The sequence below is a fragment of the Patella vulgata genome, chromosome 9, assembly GCF_932274485.2.
Source record: "Patella vulgata chromosome 9, xgPatVulg1.2, whole genome shotgun sequence".
In the NCBI taxonomy this organism is placed as follows: domain Eukaryota; kingdom Metazoa; phylum Mollusca; class Gastropoda; family Patellidae; genus Patella; species Patella vulgata.
In genome coordinates this window covers 26,587,843-26,600,866 of record NC_065887.2, presented here as the reverse complement: position 1 = coordinate 26,600,866, position 13,024 = coordinate 26,587,843, and the positions used below count along the sequence as shown (strand labels likewise).

Genomic DNA, 13,024 nt, shown 5'->3' with positions numbered 1-13,024 from the left:
TCATTACAAATATCAATTAATCATAAATATGACAAATTTTTTATAGTGACCTTGGGATATTTCATTACACTAATATGTTGGTATATATTTCTAATTTGAGTGAAATGTATCTCCACCCTGGAAAATCCCGTATTTCTGAAAGGGTGACGGAGAGGGAGGTGGGGCATGGGGGCAAAATCTGAACGATACTTGAATGTAGATTTTAGAAAGTCCTATAAGTCCTGTAAGTGGTTCACCCGGACCCCTGTGAAAAATTTGTTGCGGTTTACATAAGAAACAAATGACTCGGTCATCAACACAAAAATTATTCAACTGAGAAATGCACTGCAGGAATGAGCACAACAACTATAGTATGCTGAAGGTGAAGTGCATGCAGTTTCAAGTTTTCGAAAACACTTCAATGATACCACAGATAACAAATTAATGATAAATCAAATGTCGGTATTATTAAATCCTGAACGGAAATATGTAAATATTCCTTTCTCTGTAGACGTGGTAGAGATCTATCCACTGGGTATTTGTCTGAATGCAACTGTTGAAATTTTGCGACACTCTCTTATTTTAGAAAGTCAAGTGTTCCCCTCATTGCAATACCACTTAACCTTTATTTAGTGTCACTCTATGTAGTGCTGCCACGAGTCCACGACATATCCCCAAACCTTTGAAAAGGGTTCAATATGTCCCACAGGTCACAGTCATATTCACCATTCTCAAAAAAAAGCACAACTACTATAATAAGGTGATGAGTGTAAATAGTTTCGTGAAGATATCTTGAGTGGTTCCTGAGAACGGGCAGAACACATTTTAATATCCCTCTATGGTCAATGTCAACAGTTCCTGCTGACCAAGATTTAAAAAAATTCACACGTTGGTAGACAAAGGAAATATGCCTACCATTAGCAAAAGCCAAGCCAATGAGGACAAATAAGTATGTCACAGTATGCTGCTCTGCCAAAGAAGTAGTAATAACACCATTTTAAAAACTCAGTTTTTTTGTGATGAGAAATGCAAAAAAGGTTTCAAGGGCATATCATATGTGAAAAATCAACAAGGTGAATATCCCCCTTACACAGTCGAGTTCATTCGTATGTGACAAAATATCTCTGCAGGTTTTTTTTTAAAAAAAAAGGTCACAAACTCTGTCCTGAAGACTGTCAACAAGTTTCTATGTGCAATGACTGCAAAATCAAACTACATGTAAGTTTTGGACAAAAATCTCATAAGTTCTGACCCATTAAGTGGATATGACTCTCTTAACATCAGTGCTCCTCTCTGGATTCTTCCTTCCATAAGGTTAGCCGACCACTGGGGAGTGTTTACAAAGTTTTCGTGACAGGGGCAATAATGATAGGAGTCCCCTTATGCCTGGCTGTTGACAAGGTTTGGGAAAGAACTCTGCATAACATCAATGCCTGACTCTTGAAATAAATTTAATTGAGTATATAAAAATATATAACATTAATCATCTCTCTTCTGTAAAGTCCAGAAAATATTATTTACAAACTTCATTAAAGTAGAGATTACATAATTGACAGGTAATCTGTAATTTAATCTGATTTACCTTTCTGTATTCTATTCAGCTGTACAATCTGTTTAAATAATAATCTCATATACGACCTTGCATGTTCAGTTCATAAATCAGTTGGTTTTATATAAAATATGACAGGTCAAAAAAAAATCTTTAATTGATTAAATTCAAAGTTAAATATGAGCATAGGATTATTCTTTAGAGGGTAATTTTGAAGTATTTTAGTATTTACAAAAAATATAGTTTAAATAAACTGAAGTCCAAAAGAAATGAAATGAAATGGGGTTTAACATCCTACTGTTCTGCTCCTATACTGGGCTAATGAAGACGGGCATACGCCATACAGTGTGCTATGAGGGAAATTTTGCCCGGGCAGCGGCACTATCGCCTACTCTTATATCGAATTCCAACTGCCAAGGGATCTTTTATGTGCATTCTAATGTATACACGGGAACTTGGTTTTTTGTCTCATCCGAAGGACTAGACAGCTGTCCTTGTCAGAAGTCCAAAAGAAACAAGCTGATAAAAATCTAATTCATATTTCTTTCATGCATTATAACCCAATAATGTAATATAGTTGACAGTTTAAAACAGAATTTGGAACAAGATCATAATTTATGTAAAACAATTTATTATTTTATATCAATATTCCCTTATAATTTTTTAAAATATCAATATTCCCTTATAATTTTTTAAATATCAGTATCAGATCTTAAATCGCCAAAATGTCAAAACTGGATGTTAATACCATGCCAATATGATGTGTTATTTTTCCTTTTGCTTCACACTCTTTACATATTTCAGTTTGTGTGACTTAGAAATTTAAAAGAAACTGACACTGTTACCAGTATATCCCTTTAATATCAATCTGTAAAATACCAACACAAATATTAATCTATAAAATACCAACATTAGATCATGATCTATAAAATACCAATATAAGATCATGATCTATAAAATATATGGAATGTATAAATAACTACTTTAGTAAATAAAAATAAATATATAAATCAAAGATACATGTACATTATTCAAGAGCTAAATTTGCCTATTGCAGGTCTTTCTTTAAATTAAATTATTAATTAGTCATTTATTAACATGACAAGACCATAATCAAATCTCAATGCCATCATATACTCGAGATGTTAAGTAGAATATAGCGGTTCGGCCATTTAATGATTTAGTTTAAAAATGGGGAAGCCTTAGCCTCGAATACCATGGCTAAGATAATAAACAATCAATGCACACATCTTGTCAAAACTACAGTGATAACTTGGCTCAGAATAAAGTAATCTGAATGGAAATTTCAATATATTCATTTTGCATTATCTATTTTTGAACGGCCAGCTCTTTATTTAAATCTATAAAATTTCACAAAATATAAAAATAAAATTATTTTAAATAAATCCACAACCAGTATTGTTTAAAATAAAAATAGAAAGTAGATATATATTGTATGAGCATAATTGAAGAAATATACATGTAAGACTCCCCAAAAAAGTCTCAAAAAGTTTTAAATGCATAATGTATATAAATGTTGTGTCTAATCACAGGGAATTTTCATGATGTTAATAAGTCATACACCTGTTATTTTGTTATTTGTGATGAGGTGAATATAATTTAAATAATTTATCATACCAAACTCGATAATTACAGTAAGCTTAAAGACCCCAAAATTATTGATTGTGCTGAGTTTTGATTTAAAGTAAGTCTGTCACTGAATCAGGTATGTGGTTTTAATCGCATGGTCATGTGGAGTAGAGTCACCTGCTTAACCATGTTGATTTTCTCTAGTTTCACTCTTCACTCCCACTGATAAAGAACCTTGCACACAATCAAATCAGTGAAATAAAAATATACCCTCCTGCTATAGATTAGTCCTAAAAATGATTTAGTTTGTGTTGTGTGTATGGTCATGGACCCTCATCAAAACCACACGAATTGACTCAATGAATGACAGACCATATGATCTAAAGTGTGCACGTTAGACCACTCGATCACCACACTGCCACACACAATTTATGACAAAGATGGCTAATGCAACCAAAACTCACGATAATTATGAAGATGGCTGCATTAACTTGAATTTGGGTTTTCAATCTGAACGCGAGTATCTGATAATAATCCTGTATTGCAAATATTACTATGATTGGTCAGACTCTTTTTGTGACGGAACTGTTTATCACATTTACCACATTTAAATGGGAAATATTCGCTGTGTACTCTAGCGTGGAGTTTGAGATTACCACGCTGTGTAAACGATTCGTTACAAATTTCACATTTATGTGGTCTCTCACCGGTATGAATTCGTTCATGTCTTTTAAGATGCGACGCTGATGTGAAAGCTTTCTCACAAAATTGGCAAGCATATGGCTTTTCACCTGAATGAGATTTCAAATGTTTTTGAAGTCCAGGAGACGAGGTTAAAACTTTTTCACAAATGTTGCAAATAAATTTCTGTCGGTTATCGTTGTGGGTTCGTTTATGCTCATTAAGTGAGCTTTTTGTACGAAAATATTTTTGACAAATTTGACAATTAAATGGTTTTTCTCCCGTATGGCTTCTAATGTGAGTTTCCAATCCTCGTTTTTCTTTAAATCGCATTCCACAATCAGAGCAGCAAAAACATTTAGCTACATTATTTTTATTTGACTCGGGTTGAACTATGTTTTCTTCAACACTGGTTTCTATTGTAGGCTCTGGATTGATATTGTAATTTACATCACACACACTGCTTTCTTTAGAAACACATAACTTAGCGTTGTTTTGAAGAGTGTGAACTTGTGCATCAGATGTGTGGGTTGAATCTGATGTTACTGCTGCATTCATTGCCGAGTTTTCTAGTGGATTCTCATTTTGACTGTATCTTGTAAGATTTAAATAATATTCTGGGGTAGTAGACGTTGAAGTGTAAATGGTTGGAATATGTAATATTGTTCTGCTTGTATTTTTTGTTGTACACATATTACTTTGAATGTTACTTTCTTCTATAAAATGAGGTAATCCTGTATGGTATATTTGAGATGAAGCACACTGCTGTATGAATGATTGGTGATGATCAATAGAATCTTTATTACCAAGATTATTATTGTTATCCATTTTAATATCTTTGTGTTATGATTACAACTTTGATGTCAGTTATTATAAAATGCTGAAAATAAAACAAGCAAGAAAAATAGTAAGTAAGTTGTGAACTGCGAACATGTAAAAACAGATGCTGCAAATTGAGTGCATTAGAACAAAGTGGGCCTATACAAAGCATAGTCTACACTATGTCTATTAAAATCTTTCTGGTTGACTAAAATACAGAGTTGTCATTACGTACACCAACCAATATGGATGGATCTTTTGTGAGTTCTTGATTATAGTTTGTAATAACATTATGAGGATGTTCCTAAATTCCAAAGAATAAAACATTACGGGTATCAAATTTAACTGTGCCTGTCACCCCTTCCAACCAGGCACACAGCCAGAGTCCAGACCTTGGGGGGAGCTATACTAAATACCGGAAAAACACCGAAAAACATCATATGTTATACTGAATACCGGAAAACACTGGAAAAACATAACCCTAACCCTAACCTCTCGCACACAGAGGACCAGGCTTGGGTTACCTATTTAGGGTATTTATCCGGTATTTAGTGTGTTTTCCGGTATTTAGTGTTTTTCTGGTGTTTTCCAGTATTCAGTTTTCCGGTAGTTTTCCGGTGTTTTTTGGTATATAGCCAGAGTCCAGACCTTGGGGGGAGCTATACTATATACCGGAAAACAACTGGAAAAACACCATGTTATACTGAATACCAGAAAACCCTAACCCTAACCCTAACCTCCCACACACAGAGGACCAGGCTCAGGTTACCTCTTTAGGGTATTTATCCGGTATTTAGTGTGTTTTCCGGTATTTAGTGTTTTTCTGGTGTTTTCCAGTATTCAGTTTTCCGGTAGCTTTCCGGTATATAGTATTGTCGTTTGCGGGCAAAGAAGCAAGTCGGGGGTGGGGGACGATACGTACCTATTACTTCAGTCTGGGATGGAGTCTGGCCGGGGTGCACCCCCTGTAAATTCTGGAACTTAGACTGCCATAAGTGCTATATCCTGCACTGTGAGATTGCATCTGAAAAAATAAATTAAAAAATGTAAAAATGCTTCAAGTTGAAGTGACTTGTCAAGAGAGTAAAATTATTTCAAAAACACAGAATTATTGATGGTTGTAATTTTAACACAAAATTATCGCAGAATTAATCTTGAATTCTGAAAATTAAACACCACACAAATACTATTTCCTGCTTTTTTTTTTTATTAGGACAGTCAAGGACCAGGAATCGAAAATATTGGCTAGGCCTACATAAAAACGTGCAGTATTAGTGTAGGCTATGTTGGCTGTGGAGTGTAAACCAATGAAATTTCAGGGATAGGGAAAGGATCCATTTTGCCATTTACACCTACCATATTGCCTATCTCTATGTGGTTTATCTATGACATAGCTTGATTTAATCGCGAACATAAGAAATGAAATGGAGTTTAAGTTAACGTCGTACTGTTCTGCTCCGACTGGGATACCGGATAACGAAGGCGGTGTGATAAAGAGCTGCTGTCAATGCACAATGCATGACATCATATACTTTTAACAACTTTTATAATTCTTTTTTTATTTCAAAACTAATGTTTAGAAATAAGTTTGTCATTGAAAGTTTTCAACAAAGTTTTTTCAAGCTAATAACAGACTCCAAATCTTGTCAAAAATCAACAAAAATACTCCATTTTGAATACTACTTCCTTTACACCATAGGAGATTTATGATTGGCTAGAATAAGCATCCATTTATGATTTTCATTGGCTATAACAAAATACCAAAATAAAAGTAGATCGCGCTGTAAACAATCTTCCATAATCTCCCGATAGCCTTTCAGATCATGTCGGTGAAAATCGATCTTGTCATTAAATTTGGTGGCAGTGCAATAACCAACAAAGATATACTCGAGACAACGAAATTAGAATCCTTGCACTGGGCTGCTAATTTAATGAAAGTAATCCACGATAAAGGACTTCGGTGTGTCGTAGTGCATGGGGCAGGGTATTGTATGGACTATTTTAGTATTTTAAATTTATTAGTTTTTGCAACTCTCTTTAAATTTATTTTTTAATTCTTTCTTAGTCATTCTAATTCAGGGCCCTCACATAGGGGGAGGCTAGGGACGGGGGGGGGGGGGATAAGCCAAGTGGCGACACTTTTTGGGGGGTTGGGGGGGGGGGGCCCGGGGGGGGGCGACAAATTATCTTAAAGGCTCAATGCCACTCTTGTTGTAACTGAATAATATGTCCCAATCTTTATTCTGGTCAACAAATTGTACTATTTTAGAATATTTCAATTAATTCATGATACAAATTTCATCTTAACACACCTTATTTAAAAATTTTGACAAATTCAACATAATGGTTTGAAACGTCTAACGTAAACCTTTTCAAATGAAACTTCGATTTAAAAATATTTTCGAACCCTCTGGACAAGTAAAATAGGATGTAATGGATAATTTACACAAGAGGTAGGACACTTAAACATCTAGTACTTAGATAGAGATATTATTTATTTTCTGGAGCTTTCAAGCCAGCAAGAGTGTTATTGTCCCTTTAAGTGCATACCAGAAATCCTATTTCAATAATTATGGACTATATAGCCTCCTTGGATGCTGAGAGAGCAAATCAACGGCAATCACTTTCCCTAAACCAGTGACTAAAGGCCATGCTTCCCCAAAACCTGTGTGAACCAATTAATATTTCAGCAAATAGAGGGGGTAGAATCATCATTTTTCCAAGATATAGGGTTTTTCGATCAAATGAAAGGTTTTTGTTTCAAAAATGGCCCTCAAAATGCAATTTCCAAGCAAGCATGAGTTATGTCCCTTGGTTACACCATCCCAACTTGCTTGGAAATTGCATTTTGAGGGACATTTTGGACACAGAAACGATACGATTTTAAATTAATGCGTGAGTTATGTCCCTTGATCAGACCTTCCAAACTAGCTACGAGAACGTTGAGAAACTGTTCGATGTGTTGGGCAGGTGGATGGCCGAATGGTTAACGCATGGGTGTTCATTCCCTGGTTGTAGTTGACAAGGAGTTGGGTTGCCTGTCCAATTTCGTGGGTTTTCTCCGGGTCCTCCGTTTTTTCTCCCACTGCTAGACCCATACGCACAAGCAAATTTTTAAAATAAAATTGAGTCATATGTTGGTCCCAAAATGACCTAGTTTGTGGGAGTGGACGTTAAACCCCATCTCTCTCTCTCTCTCTTTCTCTCTCTCTGTTTTTAGCTACAATTGGATGCCTTTAGTAGTTTAGTTTCACCTGGCAATCTTAATTTCTTTATTAATCCATGTAATGTCTTAAAATGAAGTTAATTTTACACTATTAGGACTAATTCAATATACCCAGCCCAATATAGTTAAATAACTTTCGTTTATCTGCAAATATTGTCAGTAAAGTTTAATATTGCCATTCTTGCGACTTAAAATGGGTTTCCTACTTTTCGCGTATTTTTAATGGCTGTTATTACTTGACACATCTATACCTCAGCCTTCACGATGTAACTAGACGGTTCGATTTAAAACAGATGATTTGTACCCTGTGTCAGGTTGGATTATATGCTTAATTGTAGTTAGATGTGACAGAAATGTAATAAATAAGAATAATCAATCCTTGTTTTGAAGACAAAATTGACAGTTTTGCTTTTTGAAGACAGGTCTGATTCACATCAGAATTTTGCAAAATAAAAACATGGTAAGTCAGACGGCATACAGCCGTAGACAGAGACTAGTCATAGACACATAGGATGACTCAAAGAAAAAGAGAGAAAGAGAAATGGGGTTTAATGTCCACTCGACACAAACTAGGTCATTTCAGAACTAGCATATGGTTTAATTTTATTTCAATAATTCGCTTGCGCATTGGGTTCTTTAGCAGTGGGAGGAAACCGGAGGACCCGGAGAAAACCAAGAAGGTTGGATAGGCGACCCTACTCCTTGTCACGTACATCCGGGGATTGGAAACCACGCCAGTTGACTCAATGACAGGCCTTATGATACAGCGCACACGTGCTAACCAATCGGCCATCGACCCCTCCCCCCCTCTCAATGAAAAACAAAGCTATGAACTGATCAGTAGACACCAGTGAATGCTCGAGATCTTTTGGGATCACATGGTATTTCACATTTTCTTAGTGTGCCGTTCAAAATTTCGTGGCACACTTAGGAAGATGCTTTGAGACACCCTAACATGGATTGTAATTGAGTGAGAGTGTCGTGATGAAACTTTGTATGGTTTCATTACATCAATACCCAGATAACGTTCACTTTTGGTTTGTTAGTAATTATATTCAGATTAATTTCATGTTTGTAGGTCATTTGGTCACCATCAAGCCAAGGCCTATCAGGTTTCATCAGGATATTCACAATATAATAATACAACACAACTTACAGATTTAAAGAAAGTTAAACTAGGCTTTTGTCTTACAAGACAATCGGTTCTCAAGGTAAAATACGCTGTAGTGTATTAAATAGGCATATGCAAAAGCTAAATCTTCCTATTGCAGGTCTTTTATTTTATGTCTTAAATGTTATATAAATTATTCAAGATACATTTAATGGGAGATTAGATAAAGAGTTGGCAGTTCTCACAATAATAGTTAAAAGCTAGATAATGTAAAGGGAATTTGCTGAAAATTTCAGTCAAATTTATCTACTCTGAACTGAGAATTTAGTGATTGAATTTTGGGCCTAGCCTCGATCATCATTACTAAAGTTGGTACAATAAAGTACATAGTCTCAACAATTATCCCTTTCTTGATTTAATCATGAATGAGCGTAGAGCAGCAGATCGGATCCTAATCCAGTAAATATTGCAGGCTAGCGATGACATCGAGAGTTGATTATGGTCAGGATAAGTTAATTAATGTCTAATTAATAATTTAGATAAGATTTCAGGCCTAAAAAAAGACCTGCAATACTCCATATTTACAGTAGATTTAAATACGTTTTGTAGTTGGTTGATGATTTAACGTAAAAATGGATAATCAAGGCTGTTTATAATCGTAACAACAACAGCAATGACAATCAAGGCTACACTGTAATTGTATCGACGATACATTGGCTTAAGAGTGAATTAATTTGACTGCAATTTTCAACATATTCCCTTTTCATTATCTTTTATAGCAAGAACTGTCAGCTCTTTAACTAATCTTCCATGATGCCCCTTTAAAAATAATAGTAATGATTATAAAGAAATGGTTATATTTATAACATTGATCATAACTTGGCATAAGGTGTCATTGAGAGTCAAGTCGCATGATTTTGATCCCAAGCTTGTACATAACGAGTAGGGTCGGGTTGGGTCGGGTCATCTGTCTAACCTCATGGGTTTTTCTGTGGGTCTGTCTGTGTACTTATCACCCTTTTTGTATTTACAGTTGAACTCAATTTTGGAAAATCATCTTTTGGAAGAAAATATTCCTGTTGTGTCACTGTCTGTAAGTTGTGAACTTGGCATTATCTCATGGTTAGCCTAAACAAATGCCCTCAGCACTCTTAACATCTTTCTGGGGGTTGGGTGGCCGAATGGTTAGCACGTGCACGCTATATCATTGAGGTCTGTCATTGAGTCTACTTGCGTGGTTTCGATTTCCCAGTTGTACATGACAAGGAGTAGGGTCGCCTGTCCAACCTCGTGGGTTTTCTCCGGGTCCAACGGTTTCCTCCCACTGTCAAAGACCCCTACGCGCAAGCGAATTATTGAAATAAAATTCAACCAAGTGCTAGTCCCGAAATGACATAGTTTGTGTTTAGTGGACGTTAAACCCAATTTCTCCCTCTCCCTAACATCTTCCTGGTCTCAACAGACTTGATAATCATGAGACAAAGACTACTGGTATATACCAATGAGATTCTACCAATCAGTCGAGACCTCTTTGATTCAACATTAATTTTTCCTCGTTCCTCTGCTTTTATCCTTGCTCATTCAGTAAGTGGTGGCGGAGGACACAAGTTTCTAAAGGCACCCCAAAACAAACGCCAGACCATAGGTTGCGATTAAAACTGCTGGGGTAAAGTTCACAGAACTTTTTTGATTTTAAATCAGTTTTGCTGTTAAACTTTTGGACAATTCTATCCCTTGCTATTTGTAGCTACAAGTGGAAGCATTATGCTCTGATAATGGCTTAGATAGCGCTAAAAAAGAATCCTGAAATATGCGATAATAATGCTTACCACAAGCCTATTTCAAGCATGTTTGGCAATATTTTAATGGCAAGGACATACAAATTTTAATATATAAAGACCAATCATGATAAATAATCTATTATATTAACAATTTGCAAATCTCAAATTTAATCAAATTAAACCTATGTTAGGTCTCAAAATTTATGCTTTTTTAAATGGAACAAAACTTGGTTAAAGAGACACAACTTCATTTCTTCCCTTTTGTAGCCTTTTCAGTTGTGGAGAACAAAGAATAAGGATGTAGTTAAACATGGTTGTGATGTAATTAAGGAGACATTATACAAATCTCTTTTACCAATATTACATGGAGATTGTGTGTTTGATGAAACTTTGGGCTGTACAATTTTAAGTGGTGATACAATTATTGAAGTAAGTTTAAATTATGGGCGGATTGGGTGTGTGTGTGTGTGCCATTTTAATTAATAAATTAGCACATTTCGTCTTTTGCTCCAATCTGCTTACAGGAACTATCTTCTTTTAGATTTGTCCTCCAATCCCAGTCCAAACAGGAACAATGGTTCCAAAATTTAATTCAATTTTTATACACCCACATTGAAATGTGGTCGTATATTGTTGTCGGTCCGGATTCCACGCTCTAGAGGCTTAAGTTAATATCCGATTGACTTTAAATTTATACAAACTGTTAAGATTGTACGACGAAGAAGCTTATTGATTTTCAACGATTTCCGAAAATTACAGCCAGAGTTATGGCCCTTGATAACTTCGAAAAATCTTGTGTACACTCTTGAAGCTAAAGTTAATATACATGTAAATTTATACAGTGTTTAGGGTCATTAGATAAACAATCTATATAAATTGGTACTCGTAATCAGATTTTCATGTGTTGTAAATGTTTTCATTACCGACAAATAATAAAATAACCGTCAACCTTTGTTGACTGCCCGGATGACTTAGTTGCTGTGGGTGTATGTTTCGTTGTGTGGCAGCCTATCTTTATTCCATGTAGTATATTGTTCAATGTGTCGAGAGGGTTTTTAAATTTGCATCATCGCAGCCTAAATCAAATTATCTTTGTTTCGGCTATGATGACTAATAATCTACTTTCTAATGTTACGCACTTACTTAGGTGTACCCCATCTGACTAATACTAATCTTCCTAAAATATTTTTATTCAGACTATATGTACTGAGTTTGATGTAAAGAAAGTTGTATTTATAACTGATGTACCAGGTATTTACAACAAACCTCCTTCATTGACAGGTAATTAGTACAGTATTATTTTTTCAATAAATCGCTAATGTTGGCCATCAATTTTGTCTGTAGTTATTGCCTTGGAAAACTTGAAAGCTGTCCATGTATGTTAAATGGTTTTAAAATACAGATGTGACATCATCTTTTGATGTTGGGGACCATTATTTTAAATAATGTATGGGCAACTTGCCAATTGCTCATTATTTATACCTTTCGTTATCAAGTACAGCATGTGAGTCATGCACTGTATAGACCTCTAAAGGAATAGCAATAGATTACCAGGTCACCCAACAAAAAAATTAAGTGTTACATGTCTGGATAAGCGATTTTGACATTCACATCCAAATGACTCAATATTTTAAATCAAAATTTTGGGACACTGTAAATACATCATTCCTCTTTATTTTGGCGCTTAAATTTCATGCACAGACTTCTATTTCCGAGACTCTTTTAAAATCGGGATTGTCCCTTTAATGTCTAGTCTTGACCATTAAACCACATTTAGTCAATTGTCAATATAATGTCAATTTAAATGTCAACTTTTGAAGTGTCTTACATTATTTCAGATGCTGTACTTCTACCTAAAATCTATGTTGAGAGTAATGGTGATATATCAAATAATATCAGTACGTCACAAGCTAGTCATGATGTGACCGGTGGTATTAAATTAAAACTACAAACGGCTATTAATATAGTCAAACAATCACCATCAACCAAACTATTTATATCTCAAATAGGATCAGAATCGACTCAAAATATCTGTTGTGAAGAAATAACAGAAAGTAATTCTTTTATTGGTACTGAGATTCAATTTGTAAAGAGATGAGAACCCGAGGAGTGAGTAAAAACATGTCCATATGATACAGGCCAATAAAGTTGAAGGCTGTTGTTAAATTTATTACTTTTCCCATTTGTTCCAGAAAGGCAAAGAATATTTTTGCAGCATGAGAATTTAAGTAGCTTGTAAAAATTGTACAACAGATAGTAATAATGCTGAATATCACTGTTAAATTTTA

At 35.0% G+C, this 13,024-nt stretch overlaps 2 protein-coding genes across 2 annotated transcripts; one reads left to right on the top strand and one right to left on the bottom strand.

Annotated features, from left to right (window-relative positions):
• Positions 1–1,229: 1,229 nt before the first annotated feature.
• On the bottom strand, positions 1,230–6,228 carry LOC126831490 (zinc finger protein 677). Its single transcript, XM_050562012.2, has 3 exons — positions 5,975–6,228; positions 5,541–5,642; positions 1,230–4,679 (listed from the first exon to the last, which is right to left on the bottom strand). The coding sequence occupies exon 3, from the start codon at positions 4,625–4,627 to the stop codon at positions 3,605–3,607; it is 1,023 nt and encodes a 340-aa protein (XP_050417969.1). The 5' UTR covers positions 4,628–4,679; positions 5,541–5,642; positions 5,975–6,228; the 3' UTR covers positions 1,230–3,604.
• Position 6,229: 1 nt separating this feature from the next.
• LOC126831491 (uncharacterized) lies at positions 6,230–12,834 on the top strand. The gene is made up of 6 exons (XM_050562013.2): positions 6,230–6,602; positions 8,923–9,055; positions 9,989–10,048; positions 11,004–11,165; positions 11,933–12,017; positions 12,575–12,834. The coding sequence occupies exons 1-6, from the start codon at positions 6,442–6,444 to the stop codon at positions 12,832–12,834; spliced, it is 861 nt and encodes a 286-aa protein (XP_050417970.1). The 5' UTR covers positions 6,230–6,441.
• Positions 12,835–13,024: the final 190 nt, after the last annotated feature.

Bases quoted from the DNA above. Each gene is read 5' to 3' on its own strand.
- LOC126831490 (XM_050562012.2), bottom strand. From the start codon at position 4,627: ATGGATAACAATAATAATCTTGGTAATAAAGATTCTATTGATCATCAC.
- LOC126831491 (XM_050562013.2), top strand. From the start codon at position 6,442: ATGTCGGTGAAAATCGATCTTGTCATTAAATTTGGTGGCAGTGCAATA. The intron at 6,603-8,922 runs GTATTGTATGGA...TCATGTTTGTAG, and splicing joins GTCGTAGTGCATGGGGCAGG to GTCATTTGGTCACCATCAAG. The intron at 9,056-9,988 runs GTAAAATACGCT...TTGTATTTACAG, and splicing joins CAAGACAATCGGTTCTCAAG to TTGAACTCAATTTTGGAAAA.